The sequence below is a fragment of the Lynx canadensis genome, chromosome B1 (assembly GCF_007474595.2).
Source record: "Lynx canadensis isolate LIC74 chromosome B1, mLynCan4.pri.v2, whole genome shotgun sequence".
Lineage (NCBI taxonomy): Eukaryota > Metazoa > Chordata > Mammalia > Carnivora > Felidae > Lynx > Lynx canadensis.
Window position 1 is genome coordinate 122,544,227 of NC_044306.2, and position 20,522 is coordinate 122,564,748.

A 20,522-nucleotide genomic window follows, 5' to 3' on the forward strand; every position below is an offset into this window, starting at 1 on the left:
ACCTGCGCGCAAGTCGGACTCTCAACTGACTGAGCCACCCAGGTGCCCTAGGACAAACTTTTTATAAGCAAACCCACTAAGTTAATTATGGGTAAAGCAGTCCCGTTCATTGAGCTAATTTGCTGACAAGTTCAAATCTTCTCATTACAAAATCCTTTCAAAGGACAATTGAAACCTGAAATTAATATATTATATGCCAGTTATACCTCAATGAAAAACAGAATAATTGGAGGAATTAAAAATGAAGCTATAAAAAACTTCAGGTTTGGCTACAGCCAAAATTCTAATTCTTTTAATGTTCTTGTTTTTGTTTCTTTAACGTTTATTTTTGAGAGATAGACAGAGCACGAGCAGGGGAGGAGCAGAGAGAGAGAGGGAGACACAGAATCTGAAGTAGACTCCAGGCTCCGAGCTGTCAGCACAGAGCCCGATGCTGTGCTAGAACTCACGGACCATGAGATCATTACCTGAGCCAAAGTCAGATGCTTAACTGACTGAGCCACCCATGACCTTAGCCAAAGTCGGACGCTTAACTGACTGAGCCACCCAGGTGCCCCAAGGTCACATGTTCTTAAATGCATTATGCCAATAATTAATTTCTGGATGAACATTTTAGTGTAGGATTCAGCTTGAACCAATAGATCACTTATTTGGATCTGACGTAACAAAACTGGATTAACAAAAGTCTAAAATATATAAAAGATTTGGACATTCCTTTGGGTTATTTTCAGTGAGATCTGAAGTCTGTGTTTAAAACATTTACAGAATTCCTCTGATAATTACAGCTGGGAGGCAGTTTTTACTAAGAACTTTTCAATGGTAATCTTTTAAATACTACTATGTATCATAAACACATAAGAATACTTGAGTATAAAGCAAGGAGGATCACACCATGCTCTAATCTGACACATCTCAGCACGTGTTAATTTGTGGGTGGCCAGCTTGGTTGAGTCAATATTGCCATGTGGTGGGTTTTAGGAGTCCTGGGCCTGGGCTAATCCAAGACAGGGACTGCCAGGCAGCCTCCTATCACTTCATGATGTCCATTGAGCAATGGGATCCTCATTCCCCCAAGAGCTCTTCCACAAATATCTGACCTTCCTCTTTTAGTTGAGCTAAGTATTCCTTTCTGAGAAATTTCGATGAGCATATCTTCCAGGGAAGTGACTCAAGAGCCAAATAACGTTACACGTCCTTTATAGGAATATGTCCACTTTTGGTAAGGATTGTTCAAGACCATGTCCACGAAGAGCTAAAGGTTGAAAATAGAGTAGAGTTGGTAGTTTTCTCATAGTCAACCTTCTCTACCTTCTATCGTTCAGATCTTTATTAAGCTTCAAATCTGCACAGAGCATTGCACAAGGCATTGCACGAGGCAGGTCAGAGGGATCACAAATGGGAGAGCCCCAGTCTAGTCTCCGTTAATTATTCAAGAGGATAAGACAAGTACTGTGCAAACTACGTTCAAGAGAATGGTTGCAGGAAGAAAGATCAAGGCCGTTGTTTGAAGGAGCCAATATCTGAGTAGACCCTAAAGGACACATAAGTTACTTTTTAACGTGTGTGTTATTTTTTCTGATTATAAAGCACATGTAATAAAAATTAAAATATGTACACATACAGAAGAGAAAGTGAAAGTCTTTCACAAAAGAGGAAATGGGTATTTCAAATAGTCTCAATACTAGTCAGAGAAATGCAAACTAAGACAAGAATGTGATATTTTCTTTATTCACCAGATTGGTTAAAATTGAAGAATTAGAGAGTATTAAGTCTTGAAGAATCCAGGGCAATGGATATTATCGCCTACTGTTGGTAAGGGTATACGGTGGAGGGCAATCTAGCACATGTGCACCAAACATGGACACGTGGCCAGCGATGGCCGTTCCAGCGTCTGCCTCGTGAAATACACAGAAGCAGAAGGAAGTATGAACAAAGGTGTTTACTGCATACTTGTTTGTGAGAGTAAAAATTTGGAACCATGCTAAATATCTACCAATGGCGAAATGACAAAGTTGAGAGGGCTCGTAGAATACAAGACGTAAAAAGTTAACCGGAAGAGAAAAGGTGTGGAGAGCATTTCATTGCCAAATGATGAGGGCAAGCAATCAGGTGCTTTAGTACTTTGTCAAGAGGGTGAAGGGGGTGCCTGGAATGCTTAACTCCCAAAAAAGAATACTGAAGTCCTGAAACAACTGAAAACTGTCCTGCTCAGGAGCCAGGGGCACCCTCACTAAGAGTCACCGAGGATTTTGTGGACATACACGCATGAAGACTGATAGATCCCAAAACATATCATTAAGTTAAAAGCACCAGTGGTGGTTAAAAGCACAGTATGAGGGGCGCCTGGGTGGCTCAGTTGGTTAAGCGTCCGACTTCAGCTCAGGTCACGATCTCGCGGTCCGTGAGTTTGAGCCCCGCGTCGGGCTCTGGGCTGATGGCTCAGAGCCTGGAGCCTGCTTCCGATTCTGTGTCTCCCTCTCTCTCTGCCCCTCCCCCGTTCATGCTCTGTCTCTCTCTGTCTCAAAAATAAGTAAACATTAAAAAAAAAAAAGCACAGTATGATACCACGTATTTAGAAAAAAATCTCTCCCCTCCACCCAAACAATACAGCACATATATGTTCATGTGGAAAGATATGTAAAAGCACAAAATAAAAGCCTGAAGAAACTACACCCCAAACTCAAATCCTGGAAGGCACCAGGAGTGCTGTTAAGGGAGACTTTAGCTCAATCAAATTTTCCTAACGTGGCTTGTTCTGATGAAAAAAATAACAACAAAATAGATTCAGGTATCCACTGGGAAATGAACATTTGAAACAGTGAGAAACTTTTCACTTCTTCCTTCACGCAACCTCCAGAGATAGCCCTGCTACTAATTTGTTTTATTCTTTCATTTATTCAGTTGAACACTGGAACTGACCTAGCACTTGGGTGGGGAGAGAGACAGAGGGAGGGGAACTTTTTCTCCATTTAAAGGCTGGTGAGATTTGGAGTGTCAATCGTTCAGGGAGCTGTTGCACGGGAAAGGAATAAGAACAGCAGTGCAGACCTAGAAACAAGAGAACGGCAGGTGTATCTAGCATCAGAGCACCACTTGGTGGAGTGAAGGACTCAGGTTGCATGCCAGCAAGAGGCAGTCAGGTGTGGTGAGACGAAGACAGGAGGTTGGCTGCGTGACGCAGAGCGCTGGATATTGACAGGTCCTTGGCTGACAGCTACGGAGATTCTTATGGCTTAATAGGCACATCTGACAGCTCATTACTTAGAGTCCCAACTGCATGGAACTGTGTTCCAACCAAGTTCCTATAATTGGAACCGTGCTTAAAATTCTTTTTGTTGTTATTCTGATTCTTAGAGGGAAGAGTCAGATCATAAGGAGCTTGAAGCTTGTAAAATATGGAATTCTGTTTAAGGAAATTCATACCAAATTACAAAAAAGTAAGAAAGGTAATTATTCAGGGGCACCCGGGTGGCTCAGTCGGGTAAGCATGTGTGCTCTCTCACTTGCACATGCACACACGTGTTCTTTCTCTCTCTCTCTCAGAAATAAACATTAAAAAAGTGTGTTGTTTAATTAAAAAAAAAGAAAAGTAATTATTTAGAATGAGAAATCACAAAAAAAGTAGAAACTCAAAAAGCTGACAAATATCACAAACATCACACAACCAAGAAAAATAACCTATTGTCCTTAATTGTATCACATAGCTTTGTACTTTTATCCCCTATATTTTCGGTCGTATTGTCTTTGATTATTTCTTTATATGATAATTTTTTGATAATATAATCTTCTAGAGAGAGAATAAAACAAAAATTCAGTCTTTCATCTAGAATATTCTTTAAGACTATTGATAGCATTGAAAAATTATTTTCAGGCTTATTGGTAATGAAGTTTTTGTAATTGTTGGCCAATTCCGGGACCTCTATCAAATTTCTTTCGAATATGAGCTCTAAGATTCCAGGGCATTTTACATTTTCATGTACAGGAACTAATCTTAAATATTCTTTGAGTTGATGACATTTATTAACTATATCACTGCCAGGGAGGGGCCCTGAAGCTGAAGCCTCATTGGCTTCATAGTAAACTTATTTCTAGTGATTATAAAAGTCACTTATGCTTTTAATCTCTAAAACAGTAAGCAATTAGGAATGTTTAGCTTAGTAAATAAAAGCCACGTATAATCCGCCACCACAACCATCAGGTTGGTTTGTAATTCTTTCTTTTAAAACTCTTTTGTGCGGTGTATAAATAAAGTTCTAAACCCTAACAAGACTCTTACCCAACCTATGTTGCATATTGTTAATGACAGGGAACCCACTACTCTATAGGCAAGCTCTTTTCGCACTGCCATGGTTGATGGCCAGAAAACTTGCCTACGTTGAATCGCTGTTTCCTGCAGTCTAGCTTTCCACAGATGGTCCCGGGGCTACTTCTTGGAGTTATATACATGGTACTTACATAAACAGTTAAAAGCATTTAGATTGTCTTGTTTTCTCTTTCCATGATCTTCAACTTCTCTTTTTAGGACAGGCTTTCAGTCCCTCTATCATTCAAGGACCTTAACTTCTTTGAATACCTCCCAAATTTTAAAAATGTACCCTCAAGGTGTGGTATCTGGGTGACTCAGTCGGTTAAGCGTCCGACTTCGGCTCAGGTCATTATCTCACACTTCGTGTGTTCAAGCCTCGCGTCGGGCTCTGTGCTGACAGCTCAGAGTCTGGAGCCTGCTTTGGATTCTGTGTTTCCCTCTCTCTCTCCTCCTCTCTCCAGCCTGTGAGCTCTCTCTGTCTTTAAAATAAACATTAAAAAAAATAAAAATCTATCTTCAAGTTAAGATCTGAGGCGTAAAACATGTGGACCCGAAGGATCCCGAAGGATCCCGAAGGATCTCCCTTATTCTAGCTGCTGGGTACACAGTAAGGCAACCTGGGATTGCATTAGTTTCTTGACAATTGCATCATGCTGCTGATTCATGCCGAACCTATTGTTGATTACAACCCCCAAGTAAGTCATTTTCCTCTGGTGTTCTGTCACCTCCTCTCCTGCTGCCTTAAGAGGTGATGGCTTTAGGGGCGCCTGGGTGGCGCAGTCGGTTAAGCGTCCGACTTCAGCCAGGTCACGATCTCGCGGTCCGTGAGTTCGAGCCCCGCGTCGGGCTCTGGGCTGATGGCTCAGAGCCTGGAGCCTGTTTCCGATTCTGTGTCTCCCTCTCTCTCTGCCCCTCCCTCGTTCATGCTCTGTCTCTCTCTGTCCCAAAAATAAAATAAAAACGTTGAAAAAAAAAAAAAAAGAGGTGATGGCTTTAGAATGAAGTGCAGTAAGAAACCGTTCTACTACTGGGAAATGCCAACTGAAAAGAAATGCTAATAGGCAGCTAACTTGGATGACAAACGTCTAGATAGTATCAGTGAGAATTTTGTTGAGGGGAGACCATGCCTTTGTCTCCAGTCATTTCCTTAGCTTGTCTGTCTGCTGCAGCTTCCAACTTGTTAGCTATGTGACCCCACACAAGCAGCAACTTTAATTTTCCCAGCAGGCAAGGTGACTAATAACAATGCCACAGAACGGAAACCCTCTTATTTTCATATGTTGGAACATGGCCTTCTTTTACAAAGTTTTTTTTTTTTTTTTTTTTTTTATGATTCTGTAACTTTTGCAGGAGAGAGAAAGGCGCAAGATTTGCTAATTATACAACATGTTATAAATATGCTAGGTGTTGTGCTCAGTGTGGGCATAGTTGGGAATAAGGTTCATCTTCCTGAAACAAAAAATTCAAAAAAAAATTCTTTTAGTCTCATTTTTTTTCTGAAGAAGTGAAAAAGAGCAAGAAACTACTATTTATAACATACATTCAAGTAATGTTATAGTCTCCTTTTCCCCCGAGGCCCACACATTGCTGTAATTATATCTCAGGCTAATGGAGGGAACAGACCAGAGACTCACCAAGCTTCAAGAGAATATTTGCACTGGGTTTATGAGGTTACCAAAACCAACAGTTGACTTTGAAGGAAACAGTGGTATTATCCCTTCCATGATATAGTAACAAATTAGGAAACACCCACCCTCTAAAGAATTTTCATAGCTGCTTCTCAGTGAACTACAGGAAGTAAATTGAACCACAGAGAAGGGCAGACGAGCTAGATCCAAAAGGCTGCTCCTCAAGTCAGCATCTTCTCCCATTCCAGTGCGGTGCCCCTTTGTGCTAGAACCTTCTGGGAAATTGCCGCAGTATTATTGGAGACTTCATAGTTTTTATCCCTTTGGGTTTTATTGCCTTAATTTAATTTGCTGATATGAGTTGGTATTTCACTTTGCTCTATCCTTTAGAGGAGAAGCTTTCAAACTTTCTGAATCAGCCCACAGTATAAAATGCATTTTCATCTCTCTCTTTCTCTCTCTAAACAGACACATGCATGCACGCACACACATTATAGCATACACACACAAAAAAAACAAAGTATTATAAGAAACAATACTATTCTTCTGTAGGATACTTACTATTTACTATTTTCTTTCCTCTAGTTCTAAAACAATATTTTAAATGTTTATTTATTTACTTATTTTTGGAGAGAGAGAGAGAGAGACAGAGAGCATGCACACAAGAGGGGGAGGAACAGAGGGACAATCCCAAGCAGGCCCCTCGTGATCAGTGCAGAGCCTGACGTGGGGCTCTATCTCATGAACTGTGAGATGACCTGAGCCGGAATCAAGAGTCCGATGCTTAACCAACTGAGCCATCCAGGTGCCCCTTCTCCATTTATTTTAAAACAAACATTGATCGTGAGCCACGAAATTGACTTTATGAACACTAATGGGTAGGGCCTGGTGTTTGAAAAACAATGCGAAGCCTTGCTACTCAGTGCCCTGCAATCTTGCTAGAAATGTACATTGTCAGGCCCCCTACAACTGTTGAGTTATAATCTGTATTTATCAAGAGCTCCATATGATTGATATGCAGTTTAGAGTTTGAGAAGCACAGGGTTCAGGATTCTTGGTCCCAAAATCTTTGTTTCAGCAACTTCGATGGTTTGGGTTCACAGTGTGTCTCATCTAAAGAGGAGTACGAAGAGGGCAAGGAAAGTCCTAAGTGGCTTTAAAATACCAATGGGGAGGAAAAGAGAAGGATTTGCTGCTCTCCTGGTCAGAAAATTCCCAAATAGCTGCAATCTTAGAAATATGGCCAATAAATGGTATAGGAGGGGGGAGCTCACGAGGGGCTGGCATATCAAGGAAAGCTTCATGAAGGAGGAAGATCATGAATTGGAGCTTCAGGAATAAATTTAGGTTTCATTAACTAGTGAGAAAAAAGGTCATTTCAATTGGAGAAATGGCATAAGCAAAGGCACTGTGGTTGACACTTGCATGGCGTATATAGGAAACAGAATGCCTAGTTGGAACAGAGGTTTTATGTTGGGGAGTAATGCAAAATAACACTGGAAGGACACGTGGACACAGAAAGTGATCTTGCATGTCACAACATGAGCCACACAACCATTTAGATTATATGGTTCTTGGTGAGAAAATTTCTTAGTAACCCACATCTACAGATTCTTCATATATTTAATGACTTATTCTTCCCTTTCCTGGCAAAGGGAAGTGACACAGAACCTAGACCTGTCCCATCAGAGTTACAAAGAAAACATGTATTTCAATCTAAAGCAAGAACAGAGACTCCTGTTTGTGTCACAGCAGCTAATAGTCCTTGGAGTCGAACAGCCGATAAAAACACTCTTTAGAGAATTTTCACTTTTTTCTTCGTTTTCAAAATGATTCTCACTTTTGAATGACATGGACACCCTCTGCACCCTCTAGACAGAAGACAGCAAATGTGCGGTTTATGATGCCACTCCCCTTTTTAAAGGCCATGGATAATATAGCTACTTGATCTGTTTTCTTCCTTGCTAAGGCTATACTGGGCCTCGGAATCCTTCAGAATGTAACAGGGATAGAATATAAGATGACACTGTTGGGCAATCTTACTCTAAGCAATCTTCACTTGGGTTCATCTGTCCTTAGCACCTGAGTTGTTCTACAGGATCGCTTGGCTGTTGATTTCCTTCACGTTCAGTTGGGCATATGGTTGGTGCTAAATACTGTGACTTTGTGGAAAATAAAGCTCTTGGCCCCATGTGCCATCAGAAATCATGGGTTTAGGCTAGGGAAATGCCTTGTTAGCTCAAGAGCTCTCAGTGCTGCAGTTTATATGAGAATCAGGCTGTGACAATATCGGGGACAAGACAGTGTTGTCCATATAAATATATTAAGTTCCATATTCACAAATGCGAGCTGATTTTTCCATTGATCGTGGCAAGACTTTGTCCAAGTGGAGGGAACCGAACAGGCCCTGCAAAGTTTTTGAATGCTCTAATGAGGCCTAAGAGAGGCATGAGTGTGATGCATAGGTTAGGCCGAAAATAAACTCACCACAGTCCTTCCACTGAAGAGGTTTCTGTCATGGAACAGTTTGTCTGTGGCTTTTCATATTGCCATTCTACATGCCCACATTTACATATGCTAATGGAAGAGCGAAAAAGTGAGGACAGCTGCCCCAGGCATACCTGAGTGATCACAGAGGCAGGGCTCTGGCTCTCTGGTCAAACAAGGAACTGAAGGTGGGACCCAAGGATGTTTTTCTTTCTGGTAGGAGTCAAGGCTCAGTTAAAGGAAAACAGGGCTGAAAGGAAGCAGAGAATTCTGTGGGAGTCGGAGATCAGGGCAAACCTGTTCTTGAAGGAGTCTGAGGAGTGAGGCAGGCAGTTCTGAGAGATGGAAACACAGAGACAGAGACAGAGACAGAGACTCAGATATTTGGAGACACAGACTGGTGCAAAGAGTCAGGGACACAACAAGCAAGAGATGTGGACACAGAGAGAGAGAAGATAGGCAAAACTCAGAGCCAGAGAAAGGCACAGGGGCTCACCCAGATAGCAGAAGCACAGAGGGCAGTGGCTTAGGGAACACATAACAGATGGGAGCAGAGTATTCAGGAGACAGAGGCCGGGAGACCAAAGAGAGAAGGGCACAGACACCTCAAGAGAGACCTGTGGAGCCTGACTTGTAGGTGAAATGACTCATCAGGGAGGTTAAGGACCAGCAGAGACCAGAGGGGCAGTGCCGTGGACTGGGGGGGGGGGGGGCATATCATTCCAGCACAGGTCCTTCGGCGCAATCCCCAGGTCAGGCAACACAGGTGCAGGAATGGTTGCAAGACAAAAAGGGTGTCATTGTTTCCCTAGGGGTCACAGCTTAGTGATTGTTTGACTTGGACAGGGATCCAAAGCTCAGAGACTGACCAGTACAAATACTTCGTGGATAAGAACTTCAAGAAGCTTGGAATAGCTGGGTGGGGATCCATACCAGAGGTTTCTCAGGAGGGCTCATCTCTGAGTGGAGTCAAACTTGACTTTGCACTTATGCTCATTACTCTTGAAGCCTGTACTGCATAAAATGCAGGTAGTTGTCATTGGACAATTGCTGCTGGCAACAAGGTTGTTGCTGGCAACCTGCCATTGCGGGCTGGTCCAGGAGATAGCGAGGGCCACTTTTAGCAAGTCGCAGCTACAGGAAAGAGCCCCAGACTTTTGGGGGGATGAAAAAATAGACAGATACTTGTTTCATTAGTTATATCTTCCGTATTCCATGGTTCAGACGATGCCTGTCACCAATGTCAATTTGTCCCACTGGTAAAAACTTTTGGGTATAAGGGGACAGATGGAGTCTGAGAGTAATAAATGCAAATATGTCATCAGGGTGGTGCGGTAGAGTGCTGAAGTCAGGGACCTTGAATTATGGTCTTGGTCCATACGGTCCATATGGTCCATATGGTCTATGGACCTTGACTCAACTTGAAGCAACTCAAACATTCGGACGCCCACTCTTCGCCAAGTGGTGGGCTGGGCTGGAGCAGGCAAGGGGCCCCCCTGCTCCTGAGGAGCTCACCATCAAAGAGTTTACTGTGCTCGGCTGAGAGAAGGGCAACAAACCTCTTACTGCCTTAGGACTGACATTTGCGAAACGCTTCTATTATCTGGAGAATCAACCCAAGACATAGACTCTACTGGTGGTGAGTCAGAACCATAAAAGCAATAACATGAATCCTAGACAACGTTAGAAATGTACGGTGGCAAAGTAAACAAAGAATGAATTAAAAGACACTTGTGACATGAAGGTTTTCAAAATTCCTTTGATGTTACTTCGAAAAATGATGCAAAAGCAGAAGTCGTTCTTCTTCGGATGTGAATCACTCACTGTGCTTAGTTCCGTGGAATTACTGGCTCTCACCTCTGTTCCTTTCTTGCCATTCCCAGGTGATCACTCTGGTTCCTCATTCACCAACCTGTAAACTCCCTCACTAATTTGTTTTCTTGGCTCTGGACCCATTGCTACCTACCACGCTCAACTTCCAGATTAAGCTAAAAACAAAACATGATGACCATATAATTCCACGTTCCTATAAGCATTCAATAACTCTATACTGTCAAGCGGAATTTGACTGAAGTCCAAACTCTTAATCTATGTAAAGTCTTCTGGAATTCGGACCAACCTAAATATTCAAGCTTTAATAGAGGGAAACAGGCTGGGCTGGGGAAAAACCAAGAACATGCTTTGACGCAGACTAAGAAGTAGATAATGGAAAAATATCCTACCAGAAAGCAAGAGAAAAATTATATATGTGGTATGGCCACAATTCCGTGTGTGTGTGTGTATGTGTGTGTGTTTACAGAAAAATATTTTTAAAAGACTGGCAATAAGTTGAACAATATGTTATTCTGAGTGGTTGTACATGGCTGAATTTGGGTGCTTTCATTTCTCAAATTTTCAACAATTAATACAGATTATTTTTTTTAACTGTTTATAATGAATAACTTTAGAAAGTAGAAAAATAGGGGTGCCTGGCTGGCTCAGTAAGTTAAACATCTGACTCTTGTTTTGAGCTCAGGTCTGGATTTCATGATTCGGGAGTTCGAGCCCCGCATGGGCTCTGCGCTGACAGTGCATAGCCTGCTTGGGATATTCTCTCTCTCTGCCCTTCCCCTGCACATGTTGTGTGTGTGTGTCTCTCTCTCAAAATAAATAAATAAACTTTGTTAAAAAAAATAAAGGAGAAAAATAGCATAAAGTAGTGAAGAAAGTAATACACATATTTTAATAGTACCCATATTTTAGGCAGAATAAATTTCAAACTTTTGCCATATATTCTTTATGTATTTTTGGATGAACATTTTTATTTTTTATTTTTTCTTCCAAATTTTTATTTAGGTTTACACATATTACACATATAGTGTAATATTGGTTTCAGGAGTAGAATTTAGTCATTCATCACTTACATACAACACCCATTGCTTTTGGATGAACATTTTTTTACGAATATAATTTATTGTCAAATTAGCTTACATACAACACCCAATGCTCATCCCGACAAGTGCCCTCCTCGATGCCCATTTTCCCCCTCCCCCACCCCTCCCTGGATGAACATTTTTAAAGTTAATTACAGATATCATGACACTTTAATCCCAGGTAGTTCATTCAGCATGTGTCTCTAAAAAGTAATATTTTCTTATCTAACCATACTTTTATTTTTATTATTATTTTTTAAATAAATTTATTTTTAAAATTTTTCTATGTTTATTTATCTTTGAGAGAGAGAGAGAGAGCACGGCGGAGGAAGGGCAGAGAGAGGGAGACACAGAATCTGAAGCAGGCTCCAGGCTCTGAGCTGTCAGCACAGAGCCCGACACGGGGCTCGAACTCAAGAACCGTGAAATCATGACCTGAGCTGAAGTCAGATGCCTCACTGACAGAGCCACCCAGGCGCCCCTAACCATACTTTTATAAAAACAAATTAGCTTATTGCTCTTATGCTTTTTATTTTTTTATTTAGTTTTTGAAAGCTTTAAAAATTTTAATTACTTATTATTATTTTAAAGTTTATTTATTTATTTTGAGAGAGAGAGAGACAGAGCATGTGAACGAGGGAGGGGCAGAGAGAAAGGGAGAGAGAGAGAGAATCCCAAGCAGGCTCCACACTGTCAGCGCAGAGCCTGACGCGGGGCTCGAACCCACACACTGTGAGATCATGACCTGAGCTGGAGTTGGTTGCTTAACTGACTGAGCCACCCAGGCACCCTGCTCTTATGCTCTTTAAAGTTATAAATATTTGCGAGGCACCTGGGTGGCGCAGTCGGTTAAGCGTCCGACTTCAGCCAGGTCACGATCTCGCGGTCCGGGAGTTCGAGCCCCGCGTCGGGCTCTGGGCTGATGGCTCAGAGCCTGGAGCCTGCTTCCGATTCTGTGTCTCCCTCTCTCTCTGCTCCTCCCCCGTTCATGCTCTGTCTCTCTCTGTCCCAAAAATAAATAAACGTTGAAAAAAAATAAAGTTATAAATATTTGTAAACAAAAATGTCTGAAAGCAGATAATGGGGGCAGGCACTGGCAGGTGGGTGCTCAAGGAGAACATGTGGCCACAGAGACTCTAGAGAGGAAGCAAGGAACATGATTAAGTCTTGACTACGTGGACTGTGCTGGTTTCAGACAGGTCTGTATCAGGGAGTAGGAGCCAGAAGTGGAATTTACCAAGGGAAGTGGTAGGAGTGAGACATTAATGCAGGTTGTTTTTTTTTTTTTAAACGGCTAAGGCTATGGTTATGACACTAGAAACCAGAAGAGGAAAGGCAGGTGGGTGCCTTCTCTGAGAATGAGGCAGACAGACGGTGGGGACTCCGAGAGGCAGATCCCAGAACCTACTGAATGAGCACTCATTAACTGCTGGGTCCCAAGGACGAGAGGCTCTGAGTCATGTGGGCTTCTTTTATTTCCTGAACACCCTTTTACCCCTTCACTCGTCTGTTCTGACTTCAACTGACAAACGCCTATCAGTTCCAAAGCCATCTTCTTCACAACCAGTGATCTCCTTCCTGCCTGCCGTATGCTGTGTGCTTCATCTAGACACAGTCATGGCCCTCAGCAACGCCCCCTGCCTGTGTTCCAACTGTCCATGTAGGTGCATTCTCTGTCCTTTGTGCTGTACACTCCCCGATGTGACAGCCGTGTCTTTTCAAGCTCAGTGTCCCCACATTATGCAAGGCATAATGTCCTCATTCAGTAGATGGATCTATGAATGGATGGAGGAGTGAATGAATGAAACAAAGTGACTCCACTCAGTGCGGAGAAGGTTTGTGGACAGATTTCCACACGTAAGTAGAAGGAAGTCACCATCACCCAGGGAGGAACAGAAAACACAACAACTGAAGAGGAAATTCATTTGAGTCAAGGAGAGACTGAACCATACAGTAGTTACATACTCTCATACAGCCATGAGAGAATCACCTTCCATTTTTAGAATCCAAGATTACAGAGTTGCGCACAGAAGAGGCGCAAGGTTTATTGCTCTACTTGGTATCACAGCTCTGCAAACACATTCCTTTATTTTATTTTATTTAAATTTTTTAATGTTTAGTTTTGAGAGAGAGAGAGAGAGAGAAACGGAGTGTGAGCAGGGAAGGGGCAGAGAGAGAGGGAGACACAGAATCCGAAGCAGGCTCCAGGCTCCGAGCTGTCAGCACAGAGCCCGACGCGGGGCTCGAACTGTGAACCGAGAGATCATTACCTGACCTGAAGTCTGATGCTTAACTGAATGAGCCACCCAGGCGCCCTGTAAACAGATTCCTTTAAAACTTTGACTTTACTACACTTTTCTTAGCCTACTCTATTTGTCTAGCTCTGAAAAATGGAACCTACACAAAATTCAATAAATTTTTGATTAATTAGGGTGTTGGCCTGGCTTATTATGTGAAGAATGTGAAAGAATAATGTCTGTTTTTTAAATTAAATTATTTTTTTTTTTAAATTTTAGAGAGAGAGAACACATGAACAGGGGACGGGGAGAGGGACACACACACACACACACACACACACACACTCACACACACACACAGAATCCCAATCAGGCTCCTTGCTGTCAGTACAGAGTCCGACATGGGGCTCAATCCCATGACCCTGGGATCATGACCTGAGCTGAAATCAAGAGTGGACACTCATCTGACTGAGCTACCCAGTCGCCCTAGAAAAACGTCTTTTAGTGATCACATCTGCTGGTTATAATAATCATGGAACTTTCTTTTTGTCTCCGAGTTCATCTGGCACGAACAAATAGCGCTAATGTAGCAAGAAGAGAAAAGTTCGATAGAAATCAGGAAGTTGCGTCACTGGACAGGCAAACTCCTGGATGTAAAGGTTTATGAGCATGTAAGCTTGTGCATGGTGATAAAAGCTGTCCCTCACGCTCCTCATTTGTAAATGGAGGTGATATTAGTTAATAGTACCCACTTCCCAGTGACGTGTCAGTTTTATAAATCACACACGCAAACGGTTTAACACACTGCCCAGCACACGGTGAGCATCCAATAACTACTAATTGTCGTGATTAGAACACATGGCTGTTTTGATCAGTGGAAAGAGCATCAGCTTTGGGGTAAGCTCGCGGGCATGTCCCGCAGCTGTACCGCTATGAGGTCTGTGACCTGCATAGTTCACCTACCTTGTCTGAACTCACTCTCCCTCTCTATAAAATGAGTATAATCATACCACATCGAAAGTGTTACTGGGAAAGCTAAATGACATAGTGCACATAAGAGGTATATGGTGCTGGCACGTAGCACATGGTCAGAAAATAACGCGTATCCCAACAGATTCTCTGGGACCTCAGGCAGTCTGAGTTTTCTGCCTGTGAGTCTCCTTGGATAGCAAATTAGAACGCCAAGACCGTCTGAAGACCAGAGCTAGTGTATGCAAAATGTCTGCCTTATAAAGAGGACTTATTTTGCTTATTATCGTCTGTTCCCTGAGTCAGCAAACCACCACCTGAGGGCCAAATCCTGCCAGGGTACATGTTTCTGTATTTCCTGCCAGGGTACGTGTTTTTGTGTAGACTAAGAGACAAGAGTGGTTTTGCATTTTTAAATGGTTGGAGGGAAAAATAGAGAAATATTTTGTGACTCATGAAAATAATATGAAATTCAAATTTCAGTGTCCATAAATAATATTTGTTGAACGCCGTACTGTCACGGTCACTTGTCTGCATGTTATCTATGGCTGTTTTTGCATGACAGTGGCAGATGTGAATAGCTGTGGCAGAAATCATAAAACCTGCAAAGCCTGAATAATTTATGATCTGGCTCTTCACAAAGTTTGCTGACCCCTGATCTCTTCTAACCTTCTCTTACATGTACGGAGGTAGAGAAATGAGAAACTTCCTTATTTTTTTCAACAGCCAGGACTTAGAATCTAGCTTTTTGACTCTAGCCAATACAGCTACACGCTGCGGCTTTCTCTTAAAATTTGAGATTTGGGAAAGTATATAAAAAGAGAACATTTATCATATTTCTCACTTGAAGGAATACGTCTGACTAGATAATCTGAATATTTAACTTAAAAAGCCCTAATATATTTTTGTTTTATAGTATCTTTTTTGTGTCTGTAGTTACACAGTTGATGAAGGCTTACCCATTCACAAAGTGTATACTATTCCTACATTGTCCTCCAGGGACCTTTGTTGTGATCAAAGAACTTCTGGAACTTTAAATTATTTATTTATTTTTTTTAAGTTTTTTTTCAACGTTTATTTATTTTTGGGACAGAGAGAGACAGAGCATGAACGGGGGAGGGGCAGAGAGAGAGGGAGACACAGAATCGGAAACAGGCTCCAGGCTCTGAGCCATCAGCCCAGAGCCCGACGCGGGGCTCGAACTCCCGGACCGCAAGATCGTGACCTGGCTGAAGTCGGACGCTTAACCGACTGCGCCACCCAGGCGCCCCTGGAACTTTAAATTATTAACTAACCAGCAATTTTATACTAGTTTGTGATTTTGGTGATCTCGCTTGTATTCGTTGCTTGTTTCATTCCCCCACTGCTTCATTTAGAAAGCACAAACAGCCTGACTCTGTTCCCAGCCCCTCTTCCTTATTGCTGACCATTCTCCATACCCCCGGCCCCTCCCTTCCTGCCCACCTGCCACCTCCTCCCCCAATCCCACACCCCCAAAGTGTAAGTGAATCTGAGCAACAATCACAGATGGTTTTATTTCCCCTTTGTTTTGGACACATGAACACATTGAGGATTAAAGAAAAATGTTTTAGATTGACGCTCTATAAATGAGACACAGAAATGCATCTGAGTTGCTTGACTTAGGTACTTTAGAAAAGAATAAACCTGTGCTCTGAGTGAGCCATGTGTGTCCTAGAAAAAGGCAAGTGATGGATTTGCTGCAGTTCAGGGTTTAATTTTCAGAACTTAGATATTGCAGAGCCTGAATAAAAATAGGGACCAAAGAATAAGGATGTATGAGATCTCTCTAACCACCCAAAATACCAACATAAGAATCTACCTAACTACTCAAATAATACATTTAAAATAATTTTAAAATGAAGTCATTAAAACCGGCCACCTATTATCTATCAATTACATTATATCATTTCGTTTTTATGGAGCTTTTAGAAAAACTGAACTAACCAGAAGTTTTAGTACAGATCATACCTAACCAGTGACTTCAAGTTTCAAAGAAAAAGTTTCGTTTATATTCAGAATTCTGCCAAGGACAACAGGTCATTTTCAAGCTTTCTCAGATATCATCACCTATAAAAGGTGTATCAGCGATGCCCTGGAAGGGTAAGTATGGACTTTCTCAAGTCCATTATGAAAGGTTCAGGAATTTTCCAAGCAGGTTGTTAAACCCTTGGCAATTGGAAATTGCCCATGGTAGAAGGATTTACATCAGGGAAATAGGAAGACTCTAGAAATCACCCCTCATCCAAGTGGTATATCAGCAGTATATTTAAATATTTAAAGTATATTTAAATAAACCATGCTTCTGAAAGTTCTTCTTAGGGCAGAAGAAGATGTTCTAAAATTAATTTATGGTGATATTTGTACCACTCTTTTGTAAAATACACCTCAATAAAATTGTTAAGCAAAATGCCTCCAAACCAACAAACAAGAAGTCAACATTTATGAATAGAGTTAAGATTCAGGTGCTTACCCAACAAATGAGAAATAAGGCCACACTTTTTTCAGCACTTCTGATGGATTTATATTCTATGCAGTGACTCCCAACCTTGGCCTCTCTCTGGAACCACTTAGGGAGTGTCAAAAAAACCCTGCTCACTCCCAAGATACTAATGGCATTTGTCTGGCCTGTGGCCTATACAGGAACTTTTAAAAACTCTTTGTGTGACTCTAGTGTACAATTAAGGTTGAAGAACCACAACTGTAGAGCAATTTTCCTAGGTAATTGTAGCTTGTCTGTTGTTACAGAAATCATCCTCAGATGTTTAGTAATTTCCAGGCCTTCTGAAATACAGAAGTCTGGACATAACTGTATCTGTTTTGGGTGTTTCTGGGTTGTGTTGAGAATGTGTCCATTCTTTGAACAAGGAGGGAAGGCACAATTCTGTTTTCCTTGTGGGTTTTACCCGCAGTCACTTCCTGCTATGGGCATATGGTGAAGAGAAGAGACGTTGGCTAGCTCATCGCTGTCATCCAGGGAGGTGACAATGTCATTCAAGCACAGAATGTGGGCTCGGATCGTTTAATTGAATTGAGTATCTCCTTTGTCTCTCTTCTCTTCTGGAACTTCCTACCCATCGTGGGCTGGGAATATTGATAATGAAGCATGTAAAGAAGTACACTTTAATAATTTAATAAGGCCAGGAGTGAGATCCCAAGGGTCTGGCTTTAGTGCCTGGACTTTGTGACACCCATTTGGATGCTCAGGGGCATTTTACCCTTTCTCTTTGGAGATTCAACCTAGAAGAACAGTGACATCCTGAAACGCTGAATTCCCAATAGAGGGAGTTTACTTTCTAGAAAATTCTAGCTGTTCTATCTGATTTATCTTGTGAAGGGAGAGTTCAATGAGGAGACCTCCATTTTAAAATCTAAAGACAGGACTTCTTGAGAACTTTTACAGTAACACCACACAAACAGATACGATCTCTGCAGCCTTAATGCAGAGAGATTTCATCCCTGTCTCAGTCTTTCTCTGGTTAAGAATGTAGGCTTCTGCAGGTTGAAATCCCAACTTTGCCAAGTGTTGACGTGTATGTAGGCAATGTTTTCAAGCCCTCTGGTACCATTTTTCTTCCTTTGTGTGATGGAGGTGGTAACAGTTTCTAGGTCAGTGGGTTGCTGTGGAGATAGTGCTGTTTATTAAGACAGGTGCTGGGCTCGCCTCTCGTGAAGCCCAGGTGTCAAAATCAGCCTCTTGAGGACATTTCTGATGCTTTAGGGTAAAGGCCCAGTTTTTCTAGGAAACCCCCTACACCTCTTGCATAATACTTGCTCCTTTTATTAACTATCCCCATGAGTTGTCTCATCTGGTCCCTTCTGACAGGACTGTGATGTCTCCATCTCCCTAAACTTACAACCTGTTAGAGGCAGAAATGCTATCCTCTTCCTGACTTGTTTGTATTTAAAAGCCTCAGCGCTGTGCCTGCAGACATGAATACATACAAGAACTCACAGACGCAGTGTCAGGAGAGAGAAACACAGATGGGACATTGCAGACACTTCCTCATTCTTTGTCTTTTGAAAAAGTCCCTCTCCCATGCAGTAGGCTGGGCTTTCTGTTTACTTTCCTAGCAATACAGCTTCGAGCTCAAAACTCTGGAACAGCACTTTCATTCATAAAGCAGACCCATATCAAGGAAATCAAGCAACACCAACTTCTGCATCTCAATCCTGTCCCGAGTCTCAAAGAATGTCCGACATTTGATTTGTGTCTCATTCTCTCCACCTACCTGTTTTCAGATCTGGGAAAAGACTGTATGCTTTTGGCCCCAAGCAGAAAGATTCCTAACAGACACAAATGAGTGAAGTGGAAGGGATAGAAGATGTAGATGGCACCGTGCTAAAGATAATCAATCGAAGTGAGCATTTGGGTGGGAGTTGGGAGCCCACGCTCACCCAAGAAGTACTTTGAGAGGAAGACCTGCTTTCTTACCCCAAGTCCTGGAGCAGCTCTGCTTCTCCGTCTGATCTGCTCCACAGATCTGAAGGATCCTGGGCGCTCATCTTCCCTTCTAGAGATTCTGCTCTGCCCATTCGCGCTCCTCACGTCTCCTGAGCCCCTGCCAGGTGCTATGGGAAGGCAGAGAGAGATGAGTTCCAACTGCTTCTCACTGTCTCCTCCTCTGAGGGAGAAGCCTGCTGTGGTTGAGCCTCCAACCAGCAAGGAAGTGAAACTTGGTTACTCCTCCCACTGACACTCACCACCCTGGCCCTGAGGCACGGGCAGGAGTGTTCTGTCAGCCAGGAAGTATGCAAACTTAGGTAGCTACCTCTGAGGACACCCACACATGCAGTTTCTGTCAAAGGGAATAAAGATAAAGTCATGCCAGCTGGGATTGGCCCATCAATTCTAACTTTTTTCGTGAGGTCAAGCATAGTTTCTTCTTGGTGCTATTAACCTTGTAGAAGAGGGTGCAAGCACCCCCACCTTCTGTCACACACACACACACACACACACACACACACACAAGGGACTCCAGGGAAGCTTCTATCTCAGGAACCCCTCACAGCGGGTAAAGAAATCAGAGTCAAACCACTAGATTTGATCCTGAAGTCCGGTTTTTAGCATCTTTTCAATATTTCTGCCTCAATCACCCAAGCTTTCCAACACGCCCATGACTGTTTTCTCTGAGAAGGAAGAGTTGGGTGAGAAGATAGGAAAAGTTGTAGAGGCCAGCCTGGTGCCCAACTAACGGGCATGGTGGAACTCCCGCTTCCTTCACTGGGCTTCCTCTCAGCTGGTATTGCTTTGTGTCCCAGTTCATGAGAGAATCCTGTGTGCCTGAAAGTGCCAAAGGGAAACTACTATAACTGAATCCTTGGGAATCGGACAAAGTGCAGTAATGAATGGACCAAGAACATGTATTGTTTCCTGCCTTCTCTCTCTATGTACCTGCAGGAGAGAATGTTCTTCTGGATTCTCTCCCTTCTCTCTCTCTCTCTCTCTTTCTCTCTCTCTTTCTCTCTTTCTCTCTCTCTCTCTCTCACACACACACACACACACACACACACACACACACACACCTGACTCACTCAGGAGTCACCGGGGTGCTTTATTACTTGTTTCTCCCAATGTGGTCTGAAGACCAGCAACACTCACGTCACCAGGGGCTTGTTACCATGCAGAATTTCCGTTCCATCCTTCTGAACCAGTATGTGCATTTAAATAAGATCCCCAAGGTGACTCCCGTGCCCCTGGAAGTTTGAGGAGACTGCCGTATAGGATACCAAGACAGCAGAGCTGTTCCTAAAGGGAAGGATCTGCCCGTGGCATCATTTCATCTCTCCTTAAAGTTCTTCTCTATTACCTCCGTCTGTCAGTGATTTGCAAGGCCCGGGCTTACTCTGAGTGCGTGGGAGAAATTCCTGCCTGTCTAAAGACAGCCTGGGGGAGACTAAGCTCTGCTAACGCACAGCATACTGATTGCACGTGAACATTTAAAATTCTTTTTGCTACAGCTTG

General features: G+C 42.6%; 1 protein-coding gene across 2 annotated transcripts in view; it reads right to left on the minus strand.

The window, feature by feature from the left end:
• Nucleotides 1-19,222, minus strand: part of DAPP1 (dual adaptor of phosphotyrosine and 3-phosphoinositides 1) — a 52,676-nt gene extending 33,454 nt beyond the window's left edge. The window contains exon 1 of one of the 2 annotated variants that reach the window (XM_030313372.1): nt 18,993-19,222. In XM_030313372.1, coding sequence (XP_030169232.1) covers nt 18,993-19,093 — 101 coding nt within the window. In that variant the 5' untranslated portion in view covers nt 19,094-19,222. The remainder of the gene's footprint in view (nt 1-18,992) is intronic. The other variant, XM_030313371.1, reaches the window with a different exon arrangement.
• Between the last annotated feature and the right edge of the window lie 1,300 nt (nt 19,223-20,522).